At 42.0% G+C, this 27,159-nt stretch overlaps 1 protein-coding gene across 2 annotated transcripts in view; it reads right to left on the bottom strand.

Annotated features, from left to right (window-relative positions):
* PPARGC1A (PPARG coactivator 1 alpha) overlaps nucleotides 1–27,159 on the bottom strand; it is a 366,469-nt gene that overhangs the window by 31,128 nt on the left and 308,182 nt on the right. For both annotated transcript variants that reach the window (XM_066317162.1, XM_066317163.1), the window contains 3 exons: nucleotides 3,458–3,652; nucleotides 2,368–2,490; nucleotides 1,267–1,471 (listed from right to left, as the gene is read on the bottom strand). In XM_066317162.1, coding sequence (XP_066173259.1) covers nucleotides 1,267–1,471; nucleotides 2,368–2,490; nucleotides 3,458–3,652 — 523 coding nt within the window. The remainder of the gene's footprint in view (nucleotides 1–1,266; nucleotides 1,472–2,367; nucleotides 2,491–3,457; nucleotides 3,653–27,159) is intronic.

Raw genomic sequence — 27,159 nt, 5'->3', positions numbered from 1 at the left:
AGCAGACTGCCGAAGCCATCCAGAAGGAGTGGCAGTTGGCATAAGGAAGCTTTAGGGGCAGTTGGATTTCCTTCCTATGAGAAATATTGTTCAGATAATTTGAGACCATAATGGAGAAAACCCATACTTAGGATGTCAGAATGTACAGCTGCAAGAACAATATTAAGTGACAGAAGGGAAGATTATTTTCCTTAGGTTTGCTTAAACTTCCCAGTGAGAATAAGAAAACAGATTTGACGGAGGCTGAAATGCAAGAAAGAGGGAGAGGAAAAGAAGAAAGAACATACAGTTTACATCTGTTGCTTTGAAAATACCAAACAACACATTTAGGGTCGCATCCTGATCTCTGTTGCAGATAGGTAATTTCCATTGACTTTAGTGGAGTCATCCAGGATTTGCACTGATGTATCTGAGATAGGCACATAGCCCTCCAGACGCCAGGCCAACATAAATACGTAGATATATTTTAAAGTAGCAATAACTTTAAAAAGCTCCCTTTGGGTTCATAAGCTTTTACAATTTTCCTTTATCTTGGGAAAACAGGCAGAGGAAGAGAGGGAGAGAAAGTGAGAGAGAGGCTTTAAGTTCTTGCATCTCTGTCATAGAAGCTACTTGTAATGTAAGACCAGTTTTTTACACATTAGAGGATCCTAAAAGTCAACACAAGTGTTTAGTTTTGACCATAAAGAATCCAAAAAGGAGAGAGAAAGATCAAGCTGGCATCTAAACTTTTAACTATTTACAAAATAAAATTACAAACCAGCATTCCAGCTTTAACAGGAATTTAAACATTTATTGTTTTCTCTGTAGCAGTGAGAGCACTATTTATTGTCTCTTAAGGGCTATGTGGCAGGTTAACAATGCCTTCAGTTTTACTCCAGCAAGAGAGAAAGAAGCTCACTAATGAACTGGCCTGCCGAGCTTGTTTAGCTTGAAATAATGATTTCTTAGTGGTACAGTTCTCTGTGAATAAGTATCTCCAGCTAGCTTGGTATATTACCATGTAGTATTTATTAAACTTTTCCTGAGATTCTTTTCTGAGGCTTGGGGCAATAAATAAAAGGATCAAATATGTCTAAAAGCTACATCTAGCTAACTAATTCTAATTTCACTATACTGTTTTAAAATTCTCTTTACACAGAAGAGATGCTGGATTTCCAATACTAATCTAAAGAACAGAAGTATTGAGGCATTCCCAACCATGGTACTTCAGCTTCCCAGCGTTACCGCTGGTACCAAAGCTGTATTCTGCAGTCCCACACCTACCCTGCAGATGATTTGTCTGAGACTGCAGATGGGGCTTCCTTTTGGAGGTGCATTTCTCTTTGCTGATGTTCCTGTTCTCTGCTGGTTTGGTCTGAGGAGGATCATCATTCGTAGTCAGATATTTGAGAAGTTCAGAGCAGGGACGTCTTTGAGGCTTTTGCTGTTGACAAATGCTCTTTGCTTTATTGCTCCATGAATTCTCAGTCTTAAAACAGGGTAAAATAAAATAAAAGAAAATAATAAAAGAAAATAAAGCTAAAATTAGTGAGCTGAACCTTATCAGAATGGATATAGGTTTTCTGAAGAGATGAGATTTTCAATGAAGTGTTCAGTCTAAGTGTACTAGATCTATGAGCTGTGAATAACTGTTTGCAGAACAAGGAAAGAAAATTACATTTAAAATTCCTAAATGACATTTATGCAGCTTTTTATTTCATTTCTCCTACATTGCAATGTTCCTACTCAGCAACATGTAACTAACAAGACCCTACAGCGCCTTTACTGTGAACAAAAAAATAAGCTGGTTTAAACCTTAATTTGCTGCTGATTGCTTGGGCCCAGTATTCACAACTCTCTTAAGTACCCCTAAATGGCCTGTTTTCAGTTACACTGAATGGCAAGACAAACATTGTTTAATACTGCCTGCTAACAGAATTATGTCTAAGCCCCCCCACTCCATCCAATCAATGTCGAATATACATCTTTTGCCAAGAATCCAGTGTCATCCGTCTTAGCTCAGACAGCTGGGAAAATGGCAGTCCCACACGCTGGAACACTCATAAACAACATCAGATTATCAGCAAATTTTATCACACCCCATCCTACTCTGTGTATCAGTAAAGTAGGTAAGAGTAACAGACGGTGTGACTACAACTGAACTCTGCCAAGAGAAAAGGCATAAATGAAATATTCAGAGCATAAAAGAGCTCAGATGATTTTTCTGGAACCCAGTGTATAACTCACTTTTTTTTTTAATTAGTTACAAGATAGTAAGCATCTTAATAACATACATTCAGATCTACCACTTGCTTGATTGCTAAAAGCACAAAAGACCTTGTTTCACTTTCTTTTTTTCCCTTATTATAAAGATTAAGTTTGTACCTTAACAACCACAGGGCTTGTTCTGATCCTGTGATTAGTGTTTGCATGGTTTTGTGTGCTGAGACCACTGCATTCATTGTAATTTAGCTGAGTGTTGGCTGGAGCCAGCAAGAGCTTCTTAAGCTACAAACACATCAGGAAAAGGGAAGTGGAAGGAAAAGAGTAAAGTTATACATCCATATGAATCAAAATGATTTATCTACATTTTAGAATAGTTACTTTAAGTTAGCTATACCCATTTCAGCAAGCAAACTACAATAAAACAAAAAGCAGGATGTAATATTCCTCAGAGTAAACAGATTCCATTTTCTTCTGGCTTGGCAGCACATTTCTGCTCCCTTTACTGAAGTATACTGTGGGGCAGGCAGAAATTACAGGGATCTTGGATTTCTGAATCCATGGCAAAATGAAATCCTCAGTGATCTGTTTGACATGAAGAGGCCTCTGATCTACACAGAGACATTAACTTTAACAGACTAATGGAAACAGTGTCAAGATTGAGGTATCTGGCTCTGTTCCACTGAAGCCAGCGATAAGAGGCTTTCAGCAGAAACAGAATCACATCACAAACTAGATTTACTGAGCAAAATGCATATAATGTTTCACTCACATCCTCATCCAAGGTTCAGTTTTGCCCTGGTTAGCACTAAACTGCTGCTTACTGGTCAAATCAATGTTAAAGACACAAAATCAGCCCGGCACCCCAACAGACTCACTGGGCCTTTCTTCACTAATCACCACAATGATGTCTAAACATACTCAACAAAAAGAGCCCCAAGAAATGAAATATGAGTTAAGAACCATTATCCCAACTTATCTGAACAGAATGATAAGCAGAAGTGTCAGCCCCATTAGCGTAAGAATTTCAAAAACAACCCTTTCAACAACTTTTTAATAGACTTCCATATTAATCATCCTATGGCAATTTGGTGGGGGGGTTTCCCCCCCTCGCTTAATTTTTAGTTCTTTACTTGATTTTCCTCTCCAGTCTAAATGAAAAGTCCAGACCTTACTGTGACTACATCATACCCATGCAGCGGGTAGCCAGAGGCACATCCAATTCCTGATAAACAGTAGGAAGGGTTCTTACTAGAGACGGCTCTTCTGCCTCCTGAGTTGGAGGGGTGCCGTCGGGCATCGGGGAGGGGCTAGCGGCATTTTCGTTGGTCACATCTCCATCTGTCAGTGCATCAAAGGAAGGCAATCCATCCTCATCCACAGGGATGCTGTCCAGTGTTTCAGTGAGAACAGCTAGCAAGTTTGCCTCGCTCTCTTCATCTATCTTCTGTGCGAGAGGACAAAACAAAAAGAGGAACCGGGTGAGAAAAGGAACACTGCGATGCCTCTGCATGTGAACAAGCGGACAAGGTGTAGTTAAACGGGCCCTTGAAACAGTAACCTGCAATGGAATCTCAGACGATGTAATTAGGTACAATAAAATGATCCATCTCTGTTCAAAAGAAATCTCTTTGCGCACTCGTGGTGTATTGCTAGTTTACTTTTCTTCCACAATTCTTTTTTTTAAATCAGGTGTTAACAATGGTAAGTAATCACGCAGGGATTGTATTACAGGATGAGCTTAAAATGCTGACACACCTAATGATGGTGTCAGCCCAGGCTGTCTCTTTCCTTTGCTCTTCAACGCTGAACATCAGCTAATTGACCTGACAAAATTACAGGAATCAGACAGCTAATCAGGACGGCAAAAGGAATCACCAATAAAATAAAAAAAAACCTTATTCCCATATATGGTCCAGTGTAAGGAAGAAAGGGTTTTTCTCTTCCACACTTCTGCAAAATCCTTGCTCCAAAACCGAACAAACAGCTTCTCATTCCTGAGTATTCTGGTGTAAGAATAGCCAGCAGCACTCATACGGTAAATGACAGGTTGTTTGGGTTTCTTTTAAAGAAATTTATTAGGCAGGTTGCCTTTGAAGTTGTCCTTCTGAGTTATGTCATTTGAGTGCTCAATGCGCTATTGTATGCATTTATCAAATTCTGACAGCAATTATAAAAAGTAGATTAATTTCTAATCAGATGTGGCTGTAATGTTAATTTATATCTTATTTCAGCAACAAGAGTTCTTTTTTATCAAATTGAGTAAATTTAAGTGCCTTCTGATTTTTTAATGAAATATATCCCTACTGTATATTAAGATACAGATTTTTTGAGTGCTGAGAGTTAGAACTGAGAAATAGAACTGTGTAAAAATCATTATATTTATTTTTCAGAAAGATTGGAAATTCATCTTGACAGATCAATTATCTGGGACTCCTAGGCTGATCCTAGTGCTATTGAAGTAAATGAAAAGCCTTTCACTGATTCAAGTGATATCAAATCGGGAGTTTTTCCACCAGCTTCAGAGTAGCTCATCATGTTCTACATTCCCACTGTGAAAAAAATTCAGCTAAGTTAAAATCTCAAAGTATGAAAGTGAACTAGCAAGACAAATAATACCAGCAAGACAAACAAACAAGGAAAAAAAAAAAAAAGAAGAAGTTAAAAAGGCAACAGCAAAACATTGCCAAGTTACACTTCCAAAAAAAATAATCAAGTGAATCTGGGTATCCCCTTAGCATGACTTTTTTCAGTAATACTTTTATCTAGCAGACTCTGAACAGAGATGATCATAAACCAAGCAGATAATTGCTCCTGCTAGACTTCTCTGCCAAATCACACCTCACGGCTTCTAACATAAAAGCTGTCTTTGAGCTAGAAAGCTAAGGCAGAGCACAAACTGTTCTGGTGCTTACCACATCATCTCCAAGAAACAAATAAATACTCAGGCAAGCTAATGCTAAGGAGAAGTATTTATTTAAAAGGCCAAAAGACACTTGGCCACTGAGAAAAACTACCCAAATTTCTGCATCAGGTGATTTCCACTATACTAAGCAAACATATGCAGACAGCTGTGATAATTCCATGTGTAGAGGATGGAAAAGGCAGAAGGGAGCCAAATAAAACCACACTCTGAATGCAGCTTTTCACAGCCACTTTCTGAGAGGAAAGAGGAAAATTACGGTGTCACTTCTAGAATAGTAAGAATAGGCATTACTGGTCAAGAAAAAGTGTACCAGTGGTTTTTCCCAATGGCATTTCAAGTCCCTCACAGGTGCTGGGATGAATGAGAGCCAGCCCTTGAGCCTAAGGGTGTCCATGAGCTGGTTTGGCTACCTGACCCCTAGCCCCACACCAGGAACTTTTTCAGCAAGTCCAGCTGGTGGAGCACACTGCTGAGCCTTGCAGCTTTTAAAGCTGACAACAAAGCTGGAAGTGTTGCTATTTCTAACAGGGAATGCTTTCTTTAATAATACCGTGCCAGAAAAAAACCTGATATTTGCTGTTAGCTGCTCAACCCTCATGCTTTAAACAGACATTCAAGTGCGCTGACATTCAAGAAAAGAAAGTTGAGCGGACACCGGTCCTCATCACGGCAATTTCAATTAGTTTTGTGCAAGTTTCAACATTCAAACACCCCAGAGAAAGCAGAGGATGTGACAAAGAGGACTCTGTTAAACAATTAATGTCACTTTCCATTATTGCTTCAGTCCCAATTTACAGAGCAAATAAATCAAAGTCACCACAGATGAAGCACACTAGCTGGCTAACACATGTCTATTCACAAACGACATGGCAGCAGGAACACATTAGTCAAGAAAATGACATTGCTAGATAACCTTTTAAAGGTTTAACTATGCTATTGCTCCTAATTGTCCTAAATTACTGTTTGTAAAAAACCACAATTATTAGATACAGTAGAAAGGGTGCTGAGAAGTGATGCAGAGGGAGAGATGGCTGGGTACATCAACGTCTGAGCAATAATCACTGAAGCAGCAGCCTTCTCCTTTGCTATTGCAGCCTGAGCCTTGGTGTTGACAGCACTGTGGAGAAGCAACGCCACGGCCAAATGCAGGCTCTTTCACGGTTTCAGCACTGTCACTGCAGAAGTTCACATTTCAGACTGGCATCCAACCTGCTCCTCACACAGGCTCGGTGGAACAGGAGGAGCTGAGCCCCTTCCACCTCTGCTCAGGCCAGAGGATGCATCGTGTGCTCTCTGGAACTGACTCCACCATGTCCTTAACTTCAAGCAGGATCTTTTAAGAAGGATTTGCTTCTCTTTTTAGAAGCAGATCCTAGGTATCTAGACTACCGAAATGAACTACAGTGTGTAAGAAAAAGGACCAGAGGATAATCTCAAATGCAAAGCTGCATGGCAAATATATGCAATTATTAAACTTTTATTAAAAGAATTCATAATGACTGCATGTTGCTAACTTGCCTTTTTAATGCAGAAGTAGTTATGCATCATTTCTAAATCACACTGCTGTTAGCACAAAGACATAGGTGCCAGAGATGTTTTGATCCCTGTGAATTTTCACCTAGATGAAGGTGGCATGGAACATAAATATGCCAATGAATGCACATGCTTCGGTGTTTCTGACAACAGAAATTTACAGCATATCCAGAATGCCATTAGCTCTGAAAGGAAATAAAATTTGGCAATTGTGTCACTATGGGTGAATGCAACAGAGGTAAACTGCCAGAACATCAACCAATCCTCCAGCATTGAGTAATCTAGGAGTCCAAAGACCATGGAAAGTTTCTAACTGTGCTCTTCTCTGCTTTTACCTGCTTTGCTCTAATACTTTAATATTTCTACAGCACTAAAAATAATTCTCTGACTGAAAACACTGTAATAGTTGTGTAGCAATCTAATTGCATTTCTGCCTTCAGTAAAATGTCTCCGGAGATATTCTCTCTCTGGCCAGTGAAATGAGTTGATAATTTACCCACACAAAGGTATTTAAATCCTCTACCCCTGATGATTCCTTCTCTTTTGCTTATTCTGACTATTGATGGAGCTGAGCTTAGCATTTTATGTCTGTAATACCTGTTATTTGTCAGCAATCTACAGAGGCCACAGAGGCCAAAGACTGAGCTGTAACAGAGGCTTGTCCATGCTGTCATTCACAGGCAGCCCTTTAGGGTGCATATAGGGAACAATGCTGTAATTTATCCTTAAATTTTCTTCCCTTAAAAAAAAAATGCAACATTTTAAAATCTGACATTACCATCAGACTGAGTTAGAGAAAACCTAGGAAAACTTTAAATCCACAAGTCCACGGGCCCTGACAGATGCATCTATGAATGCTGGAGAGAGCTGGCAGACACCATAGAGAGGCTGCTTCATGGTCATCTTCGAAAGGTCATGGAGATCAGGAGAGGTATCTGAGGACTGCAAGAAAGCAAATGTCACCCCAGTCTTCAAAAATGGCAAGGAATGGCAAGTGGTGTCATGAGTGGTGTCCCACAAGGTTCAATACTGGACCCAGTATTGGCCCACTCATGGAATGACTGGTCAGTCAGTCTGGCCTCGATCCCTGAAATGGAGCACCTCATTCTGGAGGCCATCTATATCCACACGGATGACACAAAGGTGATCAGAGGTAGGCATGGTTTCACTAAAGATAAATCATGCTTGACCAACCTGATTGCCTTCTATGATGAAACAACTACCTGGACGGATGAGGGGAGAGCAGTGAATTTGTCTGCCTCGACTTCAGCAAGGCTTTTGACACTGTGTCTCACAACATCCTCATAGGCAAACTCAGGAAGTGTGGGTTGGATGAGTGGACAACGAGGTGGATTGAGAACTAGCTGAACAACAGATTCCAGAGGGTCATAATCAGTGGCATGGGGTCTAGTTGGAGGCCTGTCATGAGTGGCGTACCCCAAGGCTCAATACCGGGCCCAGTATTGTTTAACCTTTTCATCAATTACTTGGATGAAAGTCCAGATGCCTCCTCAGCAAATTCATGGATGACACAAAGCTGGGAGAAGCTTTGGGCTGATCTCCCTGAGGGCTGTGCAGCCCTTCAGAAGGACCTGGACAGGTTGGAGAGATGGGCAGAAGGGGACAATCTGAAATTCCACAAAGGCAAATGCAGGATCCTGCACCTGGGGAAGAATAACCCCAGGGACCACCACAGGCTTGGGGCCAGACTGCTGGAAAGCCCAACTCTGCAAAGAAGGACCTGATGGACACCAAGTGTCCATGAGCCAGCAGTGCCCTTGTGGCCAGAGGGTCAATGGTACCCTGAGGTGCATTAGGGAGAACATTGACAGCAGATTGATGGAGGTGATCCTGACCCTCTGCTCAGCCCTGGTGAAGCTCATCTGGAGTGCTGCGTCCAGTTCTGGGGTCCCCAGTACTAAAACATGGAGAGACAAGAGAGACATGGAGCTCCTGGAACAGGTCCTGAGGAGGGTGACAAAGGGACTGGAGCATCTCAAGGACAGGCTGAAGGAGCTGGGCCTCAAGATGACAGGGGAGGCTGAGAGGGAAGCTGAGAGGGGAGCTCATCAATGTCTGTCAGTATCTGAAGGGAGGATGATGGAACCTGGCTCTGCTGAGCGGTGCCAAGCAACAGGACAAGAGGCAATGGGCAGAAACTGATCCAAAGTTCTACTTGAACGTGAGAAAGAACTTCTTTACTCTGTGAATGACAAGAGTACTGGAACAGGTTGGCCAGAGAGGCTGCGTAGTCTCTGTCACTGGAGATACTCAAGAACTGTCTGGATGCAGTCCTGTGCCACGTGCTCTAGGATGGCCCTGCTTGAGCAGGGAGGTTGATCCAGCTGACCCACTGTGGTCCCTTCCAATCTATCCATCTGTGTTTACATGATCCCTCCTTGAAAACCCTGAAGCCAGTGTGCAGATGTCCTGATTCAGGATTATCCTGTAGCTCTTCTCATCAGCACAGGTATGCTGATCCATTCCAGAATAGGGTCAAGCCCATCTTTTAGAAATTCTCTTCAAAATATTAGTAGTATCTCCAACATCTTCCCTTTCTTTGGGTGACTTCTCCTCTCCCTTTCAATTGTGATTAGTACCTGCATAACTTTTTCTGACTGTATCTCAGGCAGTGAAATCAGCAAATGAATGATGATGCTCTGAAGTTTCTTGGCATTTCAGACATTAAGTAGTGCATGGGCCCATTGCAATTTATACTAAAAGATCAGGGTCTGAACTGCATTATTAATCCACAACCCCAAGGAGCTGGGAGCAGTGGCAGCTCACCACATCTTTGAAAAAAGCCCAGGAAACCTTGGGACAGATCCACAGCTGGTAGAAGCTGTCACCACTCCAGCAGCCCAGCTTGGTAAGCAATTCAGAGGAACCAGGTGTACACCAGAACTCACAAGGGATCACCATTTCAACATACCGACTCATTTCTCCCTCATCAGCCTAAGATCTATTCATAGCACAATTAACAAAGAAAATAAAAGATTTTCCTCCAGCTGAAGATATCTGAGTGATCTAAAAATACTAATACATTACAGCACTACTTTCAAACAAATAAAATTGACTTGTGAGCACATCAGGGATTTCCAATAGGACTTAATTCCTTAATGACAGATTTTGGAGCAAGGATGTCCTTAAGACTGTCTTTTCCTTAAGAAATGAGAGGTACAGATTCACCCCTTTTTGCACGTAAGGATGCAGAGGTGCTGAAAAGCTCATTAACACCACTTAGGCCCTGAGCACCTCCTGTCAACAAACAAGCAGGAGTAGGGGCAGATGGTATCTCAGCCCTGGCCCCACAAACCAAGGTTTGCCACAGGAGGATAAGAAGCCACAGGCTGGACAGAACTACAGGGAGGGTAGGTGGTGTACAGGGATTAGGATGCAGGCTGGTTGGTATTCCCACTCCAGGCTGGTTGGTATTCCCACTCCTGACAGAAAAAAATGAGAACTTAAGTCAAGGACGATGAAAGGGATGAACAGCAGCCCAAGTTTTCCCTCTTCTGGTACAGAAGGAGCCAACCTGCCATGGCACAGCATAGACAGAGTTGTCATGTTGATTTTGCTGCATTTCCCACGCACTCTCCAAGGCAAGCACCTCCTCCTCCTCAACTCAGAGCTGGCTGTACCCAGGACCAAGGATTAATTAGTGGTCCAAGTGGTCAACCACCTGTTCCACCTTACCTGCTCACAATCAGTCCCATGCCCTTATATATTTGAAGAAGTTTCTCAGCTTTTCTTTTACCGTTCAACTGCTTTGCAAATCCTTAGGCATCTTGCATTGTCTTACAGTATAAATTCACATGATGCATTTGCATTAGAACATCTTTCCAAGGTCTGTTAGTCTGGTCCCCAAGAGACACTCCCATAATTGAAATGCTTAAGTCCAGAGCTATCAATTATCTTTAAAAACAAAATGGAGTCCCACTAGGAGAAAATTACAGCCAGATTTCTTTATATGTAATAGAAATATGGGGATTAATTATCACCACCCCTGTGCAAATGCCTTTAGGGTATGGAAAGGAAACAAGATATTTTCTTTTCTTGAAGGAGACAGCTATATTCACACTCCTCACATGCACTTGCAGGCAAAGACCACTTGAATCCACAGCCTGCCTTCTGATTTCAGCAGCCCACTGCCCTTCATATGGAATGTGGATGTATCTCAATTGTAGAACCAGCCATTTGACCATATTTATGTAAAAGCTTCACTCCAGTTGGATTTCTCCAGATACAGACCTGAAGCAATGTGCTCAACATCCCAAAATGTTCTCCCCCAAAAATGATGTTAAATAAATATTGTGATTCTACACAATGCAGGTACTGCAACACCTAATTTCCAGAGCTAGGTCCCAGAGGGGCACAACCCCCCAGCATCACTCCCAGGAACATTATGGCACCACTGGAAGCACCTGCTAAATGTCCACAGGCTAAAGGAGATAGGAGCACTGGAATCCCCCTCCCCTCTTCAGGGGATAACAACATTAAAATAACATAACATAAAATAATTTTCATCATCATTATCAACATGTTGCATATTTCTCAGAAAGTTCTTATGTGTAATCTTGGTAACTGAACTCAGATTGCTTTCTCTCTGCAAGATGCTCTCTTGACACTGAAAAACTTCTGTCTAGTACTTGGTATTAAAGCATAACAACTCAAAACCACAGCACAGACCACCTGCAAATAGGCTTTTCTTTAAGATTATGCCCTTGGATCACTGGAAGTAATGCTGCCATAGTTCCTGTGAGGTGGACTACTTTTCCAAGTGAAAGATCTAACCTTTCTGCTCTAAGCTAAACACGTTGGTTTAAAAAAGCCTACTGAATATTCTTCTACCACAAAGTCACTTTTCTTAATACTTCTAAGGAGTTGTGCAGTTCAGAAGTTTCTATTACAGCCTGGAAATTAGGTATAAAAAACTGAAGAGTTACTAATAGACTTACTCATCTCACAAACTTAAGGATCTAGCTAGCAACCCATGCTTTACATCTTTTGACCAAAATTCATCCACATTTTGCAAGCCATTGCAATTTGATTTGTGTAAACTGCATCTTTCCCCTCTATCACAGTAATCTTTGATTCTGGAAAGAAGATAAAACAAAAAAAAAACAATCTGCAAGCAAGCTATTGTGCTATTGACTGTATTAAGGGGACCAATGATAAGATATGGTGCTGGATTCATTTCACCAGTGGTAGACCAAATATCAAAAATTTATAGTAAGTGAAACCACAGAATCTGCAAATGCAGTCAATTTGACTCAGTATCAAAAGGTCACTCTATTCAATTTATACTTGATCCTGAGCACAATATTGAGAAAACACTTGAAAACAAATCATCATCAGTTCAGGCTTCAACATTTGCTGACTATACGGACTAAATTGTTGATTACTAAATAAACGCTCTACCCATGTTTCTTAATGGGTTAGCTCACCAGGAGGACTTTTTAACTTCTACAGGACCTGACAGTGTAAAGGAACCACATGTCTGTAACACTGAGGCACACGGTGGACTTACTATTGTCCTTGTCCAGCGCTAGCGAAGGCCCCTGGTCTTCAAGGGTGGGGAACTGCAGCAGGAAAAGATCTGGCATGTCTTGTCCAGCCCACAATGGGCTAGGTTTGGGCTGAGCTCCACAATGAAGCACAAGACTCCCTCTGTGTTTCTTGTGGGTAAAACCAAGAGCAGGGAAAAGTGCGGAAGTGGAAAGGAAAGAAAGCACCTGATGAAGAGCCGCAATAAAAAGAAAGGCTGTGATTTTTTTCTTCACTGTGCAAGAGTGAAGCCAGAGAAGCTGGGGTTGAGGTGAAGTTTCCTGTCTGCCAGAGCTGCTGGGGAAGCCCAGGTGAGCAGAGGAGTGAGTGAGCTGGGGAAGAGGATGGAGGCCAGGTAGTCTGACCTGCACGAGCAGCTCAGTGCCCAGGGTGCAGGAAGGTAGGCAGGCTGCCTCTGAGCTCACCACCCAGAAGCTTTACCACTTAGAGCAGAAAATGGCTCCTCCTACCCATCTCCCTTTCCTAAACACAGACAGTCGCTCATGCATGTGATAAGGTCCTGAGCAACAACTCAGACAGGGATTTTTAATTATTATTATGCACCTAAATAATATGCAGGAAGGTAGAGGGTTAAAGAGCCTGGGGCCCCCACCTGGACAAGCTCTTATAGGGAGTGGGTACTGTAGAAAGAAAGGCAAAGGAGAAGGCAGAGTACAGCATAAGGTAGGAAGACATTTGGGACTCTCCTGTTGCAGAGCCTTCAACGACAGTGTCAGCAGTATTTCAGTCCAAACAGTCAAGCACTGCTTGCTCAGATTTATTTATTTACTTGATTTATGGTCCATGCCCACACTAATCTCTCTATGCAATGACATAAGATTTTTCAACATTCATATACCTTTCTAAGGCTGCATAGCCTATCCTGGAGGAAAAAAAGCTACATATATTTTGCAGTGATGATTTCACACGTGTAATTGATGTAAAAACTTGTTTGTCCTCTTTATCATGACAAATATATCTAAAAACTGGACTTCAGTGGCAGTATGGACTCTTCCTCTGCCAACAAGAAGCATTATCTTGTTGCTTTTGTTCATTCTCTCTTTTAGTGTTGCATTTCCTTTAGTTTTAATTATATTGAATATGTCAGGATGTCTATAATCATCACTACTTCTATCTTGAGATTTACAACTCTAAAGAAATACAAACTTAAAGGTAAAATTATACACAATATAGCAGAGAAGAGTCTACATAGATTTTTAAATTTTATTAATTTACGGGGAGACTGTTTTTGTACAAATGAAACACACACTCTAAAATTCCTTTTTAAGCTACAAAATAAGATACTTCTATATGGTGCTTTTACTGGTAGAAAATTGGAATTTAATTTGACCAGGAAATTAGCATTTGTAAAGTATCAACTTCATTAAATGCTTTTTATGATGCTTTAATTTCTCAGCGTGTTCAGCTTCATCAAGCCTAACACATGCCCATTGAACAGGTATTACAAACACAAGTCATGTCTCACAGGAAGAAAAGCACTGGTTTTCTTTACAGCTGAAGCATGAGTGGATCAGTACGTCATTAATACATCTGGACTTCCCATCATTCTTTATTGTAATTTAACTGGATGGCAGCTAACTGGTTTGAGTCGGTTAAAAGAGTTTACTAAGATACACCACAAAAACTTGCTTACAAGCCTAAAGATGCATTTCCTCTGTATATTTTATCTGTGTACCTGTACATTATTTTTAGGTGACACAGCAACATCCTTCAGTGTCCTCCTTGTTTGTATGTACTAGCAGGCGTGTTGAGTAACACATTTAGAGAGGTGGTTTAGATAGACAAAATAAAGCTCAGGTACCTGTACTATGAGTGTCCTAGGCTGAAAGCAATAAAGGCTTCCATATAATAAAGCACTAAATCAGAATGTGGAGATCCCAGAGGAAGGAATGTCCTAGCCAGTACAGAGTTTAACAGCAGAGATCACAGGGGAATTAAAATAAAATGAAAAAGCCCCTCCCAGCAAGCAAATAAGTCCTCACCTCAAAAGGCAGGGATTGAACAGTGCAACCTGGTAAACCCCGACAACCACCAAAAAAACTCTTCAGGACAAGGAGATGCATCTGAATTTTCCACTGGTTAAACACTTAGCTATGAATATGTCTGATAAAATTCTCAATTACGTATCACCTTGATTTTTCATTCAGTGCTAAGACTTTATTGTTCTTTTAATACAATTTTGTGCATGCAAATAGAATTGTAAAGTAGAGATGGTGACTTTAAAACAGAAAACATTTTAAAAAAATCACAGAAGAACTATCTGTTGCAATCTCCTCTAGGCTTGCCTGCTGTTGGCTTGTTTCTAAGTTTCCTGGAATCCACTAGTCTTCACAGATAATATTAATAAAATGGGGTTGAAAATAAAATGTAAAACTAATTTACTAGTTTGCAAATGTCCATGTCCATTTCCCCTCAACAAGTCTGGCAGAGTTACACAATGCATGTATACTGTAATGCACACTACTATTCTCACTGCAGTTGCCTCTCCTCTATTTACTCCTTAGTCAAGACTGAATTTATTGCTCTTTCTCTGCTAGTCTTTTAAAAGTTTGCATGTTCCTGATACTGAGCCCTCCATCTGTGGGATGTAAAAGACTGCATTTTTTTTAGTGAGGCACTCATAATAACCAGATCCTTTTTCACCAGAAATGGCAAAAATCAAACTATCAAACAATTTTTTTATCCTCTTAAAAGCTGACACAGAACAGGCAGTCAAGTCCAGATGTACTCACCAATGCACTAAATAACATTATTAATTAGGCCATAAGTTCCTTTAGACAGAGACTGTCTTTTTGTTATGTGTTCACACAACCCCTTTCACAACCTTGTCCTGTTTTACCATTGGGCTTTGAGATGCTGCCACAGCACCCACAATAAATAATTTGGGGTACTTCTATTTAATCCTGCTGGTAACCAAAATAAAAAGAACTCAGACCCAGCTGTTCAGCTGCAGTAAATTCGGGCCCCTCCACAGGTTTTAGCAAAGCTATGCGGATTTACATTGGCTAGGGACCTGACCCTCTGCTCTTTGTGTATGTTGATGCTTAAGATGAGAACAGCAGCTCCTACACAGTGTGTCTGTACCACCCTGTCCCAGGACTAACGGCAGGCCAGCCACAGGCCAGCAAGGGCTGATTCTTCCTCCTTACCAAGTTAGTTTTGCAGATGAGCACTTCACTGCTATGACTAAGACACTGAGTTTGAAAGTGGCTTGGGCTCATCGTGCCTACAATGTAGCAGACACTGTGCTTGCATTCCCTGCTGGAAATACACTGACATTAGTTGTTCATGTCAAGTGCATCTTCAGTTTAAACGTTATCCCTGCTGAAGTTAACACAAGTTATAATCTGAGCCTGCGTAGTTGCTAGATGCACAGCCATAACCCCACAGGATATGCCTAACCCCAAGAACAGTAAGAAAATTGAAACCATTTGAATACTAAACCAGAGACAGGACCCTGGGTTGAACACTGACTACATTTTCCTGGCTAAGATAGCCTCACTTGGTACTGAGATATTCTTCCCGGCTCTTTCGGCACCCAAATTGAGGGGGAAGAAAGAGAAGGGAGTTATAGATTGGGAAGAGCCTCAGATGAGAGTGTCCAAGCCTTGCTCAGCTGGCTGAGAGGAGTGGGTGGGACTACTCATGTTTAGGAAGCAATAAAATCCTGTTTTGTAAACTTACATGACGATTACGCACACTACTGGAGTAAGGAGGGGAAAGTTGGGGAGAGAGGAGGAGAAATCAGGGAGACAAGAAAGTAAACACGGTTGCACTTGATCCAACACATGAGGTAGTAAGGGAAAGGATACCCCACCACAGAGTATTTCAAGTGAAAAAAAGCTAGCTACCTGGAAGTGAGCAATATTGCAAAGTCTTATCCACCTGAAGCACCAAACCACCAGGGTGCAATGAGCACCACAGTGTTTTACAGCTGCATCTGGTCGTGCCCCATTTTGACGGCAAAGGTGCCGTAAATCCGAGGGCTGGCAGCACAGGGAGCACAACGCCAGCTCCAGCTTGGCTTCCCTCGGATTAGAGCAGCACAAACCGAGCATCACCTGGCAAAGCCGATGAAGTTAAACAAGGACAGATTAAGTGTAAGTGAGAAGGAAATCAGGCCCTTTAGGTCTGCCCTTCCTTCCCTGAGAAAAACCAAATACACTGCTTTTTCCTCAGACGCATCAATAGCAATAGCTGGAACTGCCCTGATCAGGTTTCACCATCGGCAATGCGGAAACGTTTACTTCCATTAGGCTGAGTCTATAAAATCTTCCTTCCATGCCTGCACTTCTACCATTTCCAAACACCAAAGCCTGACAATTTAGTCTCTGACAAGCAAGCTTAATACTGAGACATTTGGGAAAAAAAAAAAAATCCATACAAAGAAAGCTCTTAAGACCAGATAGGCTGAGCATTTGCACCACAAATGGTTTGTTTCAGCTATCTCTTTGCCTCCTGTAAGACGGAAATCAGACAGCTTACTGGCTTAGCTTGTTAGGCCAGGTTAAAGGGATGCAACACTGAAAGGCTCTTACAGAAGCTTACCCTTGGACTAAAAATAGCAGGCACTAGAGAATTATCTTAAATACTACCAAACTTGTTCTGCACTGTGAATGCAGATAACTGTAATATGTTTCCATTTTTGGTAGTTTTAGAGCTTTTTTAAGTTATGCTCGCTTTAGCTGACTATTTAATTAGTTTCTGATTCTATTTGCCACTTTTTCTCTCAGAGATATAGCCTGAGGGGTACTTTGCCTAGGAATCCTTTGTATTTAGCAGTGTTGCTATTGTTAACATCTAATGAGCTGTTGGATTTGCCAAACGTTCAGTATAGGTACAAACGTTTCTTTGAAACATAAATGTTTGACACACAGCAAATAGCAAATCAAAAGATACTCTAACGCAGCATCCTCACTCTCTCATTGCGTGTCTCATCAAAAGAGAATAAAAATAAAAATCTCCTTTATTACATTTAATTCTGAAATTCAAAAATATGCATTTGAGTGAGACAATTTTAGCTCCTTGTTCGTGACTTTAGAAAAAAACTGAATGATTTTTAGTACCATAAGAAGACTTGTGCATATGACTAAAGCTCCACACTCTGACACAGACTCCTGCCAACTGAACTGTGGAGCTAGCAGTGTTTTCTTCGGAGTAAAACTGCAAGACCCTACAATCTTTAATGAAGTCACCTCATCTTTAAAACACATAAATTGAGATTTTGGCGGGTTTTTTAGGCTACCAGCAGTTAAACTCTTTTAAGCAGGATACCTGTACATCTGCTCCTCACTGAAAACCATGACAAGATATCGAAAAAAAGTAACTCCAAAGCAAAGCACAAATCTGCTCTGTCCTTACATACATCTCACTCGTGCCACAGCCAGTCTGAAAGACATCACCACAGAAACCAGTCATGTGGTGTAACACTCCTGCTGCTGTTGTTGCCTCGACTTTGCACTTCTGCAGATAACACCACTGTGGGTACTCGCTGTACGAGCTCAGATCAGAACATCACAGGATTCAAGCAGCAAGGGCCTCTGCACACTGATTCCTGCTCGCTGCCTTCCACACGATGCCCCTGGTACTACGCCAGTCTTGGCATCCAGATGATTGCCATAACAGGAGCACCAAATGGAAACTGGTTCAGACACACATTTTAGTATGTTTTCCAGTACTTCTTCCTTCCCTGTAACTCTTTAGTATGAGTAATTTTTAACATAATTTAAAAATCTCATCTTGAGTGAGGGCAACTTCTAGACAGAAATGTTGGGCAAGGTCAAGCTAAAAGCTATCTGGGCACCTGAACAGATCTTCCCTCACCGGCCAGACATCACATCCGACTGCCTTGGAGATGGTAGAGCCTTTCCCTTTAGACACTTTTTTCTTCTGACTTTATTTTCAGGGTGAAGAATTCTTTTACTCTTAGACAGTGGTGGCATTCACAGATACCCTCACCAGATATACACCCTGTGTCTTTATAAGCTCACACATAGTGGCATACCCAGCCACACGTCTTGCAACTGCCATTAAAACCCTCTATATGTCTTCATTTGGGAAGCAAGTTTTCTTTTTGAGTCAAGAGTTAAGTTCACAGCCTCTCTATCAAATAAACAACATGTCTGTTGTCACCTGGCTGCTGTGCAAGTCCTGTTGTCAAAAGTATGCACTCAGATATCTATGTCTCAACCTGCCCCTCTGCTGCCATGCAGCAAAAATCATGTTTCCTCTTCATTATAATGACTAACAGTACTATCCATCTCCTGCAATCTGAATTTTTAAGTAGAATTCTAGCACTACCAAGAAAACACCCCTATTGCACTGAACGATCTCCAGTCACATCTCAAGGGAAAGTATCCACAGAAGGTGCTCACAGTTCAAAGAGACAAGATCAAGAAAGGAGGATTATAATCCTCGCTTTATAGAAGAGGATTTGATGCTCACAGATTAGTCAACTTCTTCAGGCCAGAGTGCCTGTAGGCCATAATCATGGTGGGAGGACAGGGATTCAATGAGCAACACCACCACCCCTTCCAAGCAGGGACATTTCACCAACACCAGTAGTGCACACATTCCCCATGCCCAAGTACTTTCAGCTGAACTTCTCTAGTCGTCAGAAGAAGACTGAAAAAAATGGTTGTCAAGTGTTGGAGTCACAGGCCACAGCTAAGAAGTTAATTTTGTGCATTCATGAAACTTGGTGGTTTTGCCAATTCTGTACAGAAAATGTCACCATAATGTTTGCTCACTTAATACTTGTGGAGGCCTAGGGGCTTATCCCCAAGGTAGCTATGCCTCAACCCTGAAGGGACCGAGGCAAATGGGGAAAGATACCCTTTTAGGTCATGGTGAGGAAAAGCTCCCTCCCACAGGGCCTTTGCAACCACATGTTAATATTCCTTGGGTTTCGCTGTTCCATTGGTTTGTTAAGTTTATGTCACTCTGTCTAACCTCTTCCACCATACATGCATACCTCCCAGAATGTTCTTCCCTCCCTTGGACCCCACTGGGTTATTTTTGCCACAGTACCACAGCCCTGCGATCCTCTTAGTCCCCCTGGTTCCTGGTCACCTCTCTGCACCACTTTTTCCCATTCCTATTGAACCCTGACGCTCAGGACCACCCCTTTTATCTGGTATATAATCTTGGATCCTTGGCCCCATTTTGGCTCTGGTCCCTGGAACACATTCCAGGCTGTACCCACAATGCATGCACCGACAATAAACAGCGCTCCCGTCTCCAAACGGGATCCCATCTCCTTGCCTTCATCTCCAGCCCTTTATTAGCAGAGCACACCAGCTCGAGGTGCAGGCTGCTCTCAGGGACACACCGTAGCTACAAATTTTAGCATTCCAGAATGGCATTTTCCAGAGAAAGTTGACACAAGAGAGTAGTGAACAGACACACAAAACAAGGCTGGCGTGTAAGATATAACTCTGTTATTAGAAAGACAAAGGTACCTGTATGATGTAGTGGATGGTAGGGAGAACATCAAGGCTAAGCAAAAAGAGACAAGTTTGGACCATGCAAAGCAATACAGTCATGATTGAGTTCAAAAGTGATCATGGAGACCATCCATTTTAACACAGAAAGCCTGGCCAATCCCCCAAAACACAGCAGGAAGAGGCTATAATAGAATAGCAACTCAGTGTCTTGGAAAAACAAAGTTTCCAAACAAAATGGCTTGAGTGGGGCCTTCTCTTTGCATAACTTAATTTGGGAATACAAAAACCAGAAAATATCTAAAGCCTGTAAGGTAAGTCTTTACCTGTACAGATAATTACACGGACTTGCTTGTCCCAAGGATAGACATGAAGGAGAAAGTGAACTGAGGGTTCAGCAGAGCTTTCATCTTGGAAGACTCCCAAATTACTATAAAGCTAAGTAGGAAAATATTTTACTTCAGACTTTGGATGGCCCTTGGAATAAAAAGTAATCACAAAAGTAATCTCTGCTGACCCCCATCAGGCTACCATGATGGCAGCTGCACTGAATAAGGGTCCCAAGGAGCTGAGCCTACGGGAGGGCAGAGAGCATGGGGTGTCTGCCATGTGTGACAACCTGCCAAACAGAAAAAGAAAAAAAAAAAAAAAGCTGTTGGGTTACAGCCTTGTTTTTTACTGTGTACTTTTTCCATTCTTTTCATTGCTAGTGAAGAGACTACACTTTCTTGCTACAGTAGTAGCTCAAGATCAGGGATCTGCCGCCAGGGCCTTTTGGAGCCAGAGTGACAGCCTGGGATATGGCACTCGTTTGCAGACTTCTGTATGTAAGACTGTGTCATCTACCACATCCTGCAAAAGGTCATTAAGAAGTCCATAAAAAGTCAAACAGCAGTGATGAAGGAAGAAAGTGTCTTTGGCACAGTATCAGGAATAAAATGCCTTTCTCAAAGGCATTTGTGGGATATCAGGCAGAGTGAACTGGAATTAGGATGAGGAATTGTGCCATTAACACCAGCAACAGATTAAGCGCTGATGATTTTCCTTGTGTATAAGGTAGAAGAAGACAAGTTAGATATTCTGTGTTTATTGAAGCAAGAAGGTTAGAGATAAGATATAATCTAACCATATCATGGAATGCAATATGGGAAGACAGTCAAGAGTTACTGAGTCTGAATCAGTGGGTTTGTCTAATATCCCTAGGTACAATTACCCCTGATGCAAAACAGTAACTGGATTTCAGAGAAGGAGAAAACCAGGTGAAGCGGCCCTGATCCTTCATTATTTGATTAGCTTTAAAAACCAGAAAGGACACCTGCACATATCCAAAGCACTCAAGCAGCAGGAAGTCATCTCCAGGAATTTTGGAGTGTACAAACTGGTCACCAGGAATTGCATTTTCTTTGCACAGAAACAATTCAGATGGATTCAAACATTTAAACATTTTCTAGGTTTCCATTCCAAGACTATGAGCATTTTCACTCCTTTGCTATTGAAAAATGGCATGTTGTTATACTTCAGTATTGTCTGTGTGAAATGCAGAAGTTTATAATTAAATCTGTTTTGGTTTTTTTTTGAGGTCATTGACACTCAACTCTTAAAGAGTTGACTCTCTAGGGTCAACAGTGATGAAGACGAATGTGGACTATCTCCAGATCCATACAATTCTGATTTTCACAAAGATTTTGATTTTTTTAATTTATTTACTGTTTTATTTGAAATACATCACCAGTGTTGAGAGGGATATTAAAAAATTAACAGCACGTTATGAGCCTGAATCAGAGATTACTAGAGAATGTAATGGAGTTCTGCACAATACATTTGAAGGATGTCCTTATAAGAGTTCTTTTAAAGAGGGGAAGAATTGGGAAAACCTGGCCACCCTGTTGAAAGGGATAGAAGGGCAATGAATTCTACTGTAGGATCTCTTCTTTTGCTGACTCAGGGAAGACACGTTTGTCATTCAAAGACAAATTAGAAAAGGGCATGGATCGTGCTACATAGATGCTTCGTCTCAGTTATCAGCCACGTACAGGCAGCTTCCAACACATCAACCTCCAAGTGCATCTGAAAAAAAAAGCAATCTCTTCTGGTAGATGTGAACAGAACGCCTTTGTCAAAATTTGAGTTTGAGCAAATACAGCAAAGCGGTTTAGCACAGGGAGGATTTGTCCCTGCAGAAATTGACACAAATTCCTTTAGGACAGGGGTGGCCACCCCAACCACATAGCTGGGATTGCCAACAGACAGAATTAGGGAAACTGGAAGGCAACACTGTGGCCTAATGTAAACTCTTAAATCTGCTGTAAACAGAGCAGTAACATTGGCACACAATAAAACTGGTATCTGTCACTGCACTCCCAGATACAGGTGTAGGGAAGGACAAGACACATGAGTGGATTTTTGTCATCTCTGTGAATTTGGTTAGAGGAAAAATCCAAGCTGACAGAAACTGTGGCAAATAGGTAGCATTCTAGTGATGGAGGGCAGCTGAAGTGATCACGCAGGAGAGAATAACGGGAGATCAAGTGCAAGGGTCCAGTTTGAAGTTCCTGCTGTGTAACTTGGAGTAGCAGCCCTGAGAAGGCAGCATTCCTGGACGTTTCAAGCTGCAAAGACCAATACCCACAAAAGCAATTTATTAGGAAGTTTCTGACATGTTTATCTTTAAGAACATACATCTAGCATTTTCAAAGACATGGTTTAGGAAATAGCAACTATTACAGCCTTAAGTTTAGGGGAACATCTCTTTCCTTCTTTAGCTTGGGTTTAAAAATCAAAGTTTCACAAATCTAATCTTGTGAGAAATCCTGAAAGAGAAAAACCTCTGCACATCATGGGGCTGCCCACAACAAGCCCTCTTGGGTCCAGATGGAGTCCACAGAGAGGCAGCTCAAGTACATCTGGACAGTGTTCAGAGAGCTGCACATGCCAGGAGCGGTTCTGTAAAGGGATGCTGATGGTCCAGCAGAGAATTAGCCTCCCATGGTCTATTGGCTCTGACCATACTGGACTTGAACTGACCAATGTGGAGACTCTGACATGATTCCAATTGCAGTGAAATGCAGATTCCTGGAAATCATTTGGGTCTGTACAAAATATAGCTGAATAATTCTTCCCAGCACAGTTTTAAAAACACAATGCAGAGATGCTAACTAACTCTGCAGGAACCTCTTCAATACATTATGGTCATCTTTGGCCAGAGCTCATAGCCCACTAGGATCCCAACTCACTCTTCCAGATCTACTCCAGTATCCCTTCATCACTTTCTCTGTGTCCCCGTGTTCCTCTGAGACAGAGGTTTGCCCTCTCTCAGGAGACAGCCTAGGAGGAACATCACTGTAAGCTAATAAACCCCCCACGGCAGCTATGCAGAGGCTTATGTATGGCCTTTGCCCTGATCTGGCTGAAGAGCACTGTATCTCAGCTAACACACCCTCTCTGACTAGCTACAAAAGGACTAGAGCATCTTCCAAATTGTAGCATTTCTTAGCTTCCTAATCTTCTGTGGGTTTTTGTCCAGTTGATTTTTTTTAGTTTTCTTCTTCATCCCAGGTTTGGGGATAAATAGGTCTCCATGTTGGGATATACTACTTAAGGAAGCTTCTCCTTGGGCTAAGCAGTCCCTCATCACATTGACACAACTGCAGCTCTGACCTGTATTGTTTCCTGGACTAAGCAAGCTCAGCAGGCTGTAACTCGCTCCAGCTGCCTGGGAGGAAGAAGAGTCTGGTTAAAGAGCAGTGCTCACAGACCTCTGAAAGAAAAATAATTTGAGTTTACCTTCACTTGCAAACCCAAAGAACTAGCTCTTTTCTTCTTTCACTACCTTTGCTCCTTCCAAGGACTTCAAACCGCACACCATAAAACTAGGATGGGCTGGTCACTAGTATATACAGACTCTCCCCCTACTACGGGGTTTTTAGGCATCATCACAAAACAAGTAAATAAAGACAGTGTTTAATAAATGAAGGAAAAAAAAAGATTATGGCCCAGCATCACAGCCAAGCGACTTCATATGCCAACTACTAAAAGGCCACATGAAAGTACTGAAATTAACCTTAATTCATGGGATAAGATTTTCAGCAGGGTTAGGTATCCAGTGACAATGTTTAAAAAGTAAATGCACGAAGAAGTAATATGCCTCCAGAGCTGTAACAAAAAAGATTGCACAGAAAGTTATGCATTATGGATGATTTAGCAATATCATAGACAGCAAAGGCTCCAGCAAAGAGAGTGAAATCATCCCTATCTTTCCATTTGTTGGCAGAATTTTACCAAGGGGCTCCTGGGAGCTCTTGGGGGCTTCTCCATGGCTCAACAGACAAATTAACTCATCAAAGGGAAGGTAGGGATGATTAACTAACAAGAGCCCCCTCCAGCCCATCACTGGTACATGGTTATTTCACCCAGATGGTGTTCACCTACCTGAAACTGGTAATGACAGTCTCAGATCGGATTTACAGAAAAACATAGATAATAAGGTGCCGCAAGAGTGACATGATAGGAGTTATTGGTCTGTGATGCTCCAGACTGCGCCAGAGGCAGCAGAGCTGTTGTGTAATGTTAGCCTCTGTTTTGTAACATTATCCTCTCCACCCCAGAGATTTCCTGCTGCAAATGGGAGACTTGGTCTTCAGAGAAGCATTTGACCTGACCCTTCCTGCAGGAGAGCGGGATCAACAGCAAAGAAAATGACAAGACATGGCAACACTCCCATCACACACAAGCAGAAGCACTTTGACACCCTTTCACTGGAAATGGATGAATGTTTCTGCAGTGTTGAGGAAAAAAATCCACAAGGTTTTTTTGGCTTTTTCCCAGATGCAATTGATGTGACAGTTGCCAATGTTTTGCCTGATGTCTTCATACTTATGTGAAGAGTAATTGTTGGGCTTTTAAGGACAGTCAATACAGCCAAGAAAATCCACACCAGTCCTGGTGAGAGAGAAAACAGTAAAGCAAACACAAAACCAGAAGAAGAATTTCAAAAATGTATGTTTCCCCAGACGAGTAAAAATAAAAGCCTATTGCTCCTTTGTGTATGCCTGGAGGGTCAAATGCCTAACAGAGCACATCCAACTAGAGGTCAGGAAGCATACACTTATGTTTTGTTTAAGAAAATAATTGCAAATGCATCCCTTTCAACCTGACAACTTTAAAGCTTTGCTAGTCCTGCAACAGGCCCGAGAAAATAGACAAGCTCAGTACCCGTGGAAGCTAAGATTAGCCCAAGCAGTAGGTTTCCTTATATGAAAATTTGTCTTGAAAACCAAGGCCAGACTGCAAACCCTTAAATGCAATCCATCTTCCTCTAAAAACCAGGATTTGGCAATAATAGGCTTCCAGCTATATACAAGCATGTCTCAAAGAAATTCCATAGTTGCTTAGGACTATGGGCTAAGATTTTCAAAATGGGATCAGAAACTCCTCACCAATACTAATGAAGTAATTTCAAGGAGGGAAGAAGCAGCAGCAGAGGAACACAGAAATATTTCCTCAACTTCTTGTTCCATGTAGTCCTTCCTGAACAGGCTGCATTGGGCCAAATGGCCTCTTGAGATCCCTTCCTACTTCAACCACTCTACAATTCTGCAAAGCCCTTCCCTGCTCCAAGTTCATTCTTCATCCTTTACTACCCACACTGTCAGGTGCTCTACCTGGCTGCCTACACCTCACCCAGGAGCCCTCTTAAAGTGGGTACCAACAGGCCAAAGATCCTGTTCACTTGGTCCCAACACACAGGGCTTGGTAGAATACAGAACATTACTGCTAGATCTACCTAGCCAAGTGATACATATTTACAAGCAAAAAAACCCAACCAACCCCTAATACCAGAAGAGTTCTAAAACTCTCCTAGTACTTGCTTTTCACTTCTGGTCACTGACTGCTGTGAGGAAATATGCAAGCCTGCAGCATTCTCACCAAAGTAAAAATTCCAGTGAGATGTCTCACTTCCATAACATTTATTACCCAAGGTCTCTGATGCACTTCCTGAGTCATTATGTCACTGCTTATACAGCAACATGGGAGAAGAAAAACTGGACTTTTCGCAAATGTTTTGGAGTACTTTCAGAATGAATTTCTTGCCCTCCAGGAGAAACTAGCATTCCAGGAGAAAACTCCCATTGTCTCTTTTAGCAACTCATGTGGAAATTCCTCTGACCAAACCAACCTTCCAGATAATCATTATCACCACCTCCTTGGCAAGAGGCAAGAAACTTTTCTACCCAATTTCTCTATTTTTATTCAAGTGTATCTCCTGTAGGAGAGATCTGCAGTCTCTCACACCATTTGATGGTGGCCCCTCCAAATCCTGATAAAGATTTAATATCACTGAGCCTTCAAGGAGCAGCTATGGCAGCAGCCAGAAGCAGAAGTTCTCCCTGCCTACTGGACATCTCCAGCCCCCATAATATGCTTGGAAGGGATGATCCTCCTAAACTTGATGTGATAAGCTGGATGGCTGCGAGCAGTTCAGGCAACTCAAACCTGTCATAAATCAACAAGGCAACAACACTTGCCTGAGGCTGCCACTGTGGCTCCTCACAGAAAATACTCTGTTCTTCTGATTATCGTCTCAGTGATTAGACATACCCATTATGGACCAGCACCCCATTGTGTTACTCACAGTAAAGCACAAAAGCACAGATGTGTGTGAGGAAATGGAAGTATTATTCTAGTGCATCACACAGCTCACGCTTCATGACAACACCAAAATCTCAATAGGTTTTGGGTTTGTGCTTTCATAAACAAAACCCAGTGATTACTGCATGTAGTAAAAAGCAAACTCCAATCATGGCCCTTCAGACTCATCACCGCCACAAAGTGCTAATTAATTTCTCAATCATTACGAAGCAAGACTGTTGCTCCGTTCTGAAGGGAAGATTCAGCCAAAGCAACCAGCTCTGCATTGCAAAGGGGATGATTTCCACCGAGACCTGAACCCAGCCTCCATGGCTCAGTGTGCCTGCACGCACAGTCAGAGCTCCACGCCTGCCAAGGCTGCAGCCCAGCGCTTGCAAAGGCATTAGGATCCTGCATGCACCTGCACAAAGCTACCAAAATAAAAATCAGACACTGGAGAGAGGCCTATAAAGCTGGCAGGGGGCACTCCTCCAGAAAGGCTGCAAAATTCCAGTGCATCTGAGGATTACCCACAGTAGTACAACAAATGCTACAAGTAGGTAGGTTTTCACAGAGACATATAAACTCTTCTTTGTATTTCTTCTGTGTTCATGGCGAAAGAACAGTCCATCATGATTCAGTACCAAAACTTTCTCCTTTCTCCCTGCAACGAATATGCTCTGTGCAATTTCCTCCTCCTGACCTACACATGCACAATAGGTTAGTGGCACTAAGGAAAAACAATTCCTAAATGAAGACCTGTGATAATTTTATCCTTCTGTAATGGCATGGGCCAGAGTTAATGCTAAGTGGGATGGGGCAGCAGAGAAGGAGCATGCCAGGGTTAAGATGGACTGT

This window comes from Sylvia atricapilla, chromosome 4 (assembly GCF_009819655.1).
Source record: "Sylvia atricapilla isolate bSylAtr1 chromosome 4, bSylAtr1.pri, whole genome shotgun sequence".
Lineage (NCBI taxonomy): Eukaryota > Metazoa > Chordata > Aves > Passeriformes > Sylviidae > Sylvia > Sylvia atricapilla.
This window is presented reverse-complemented; position numbering and strand designations above follow the sequence as displayed.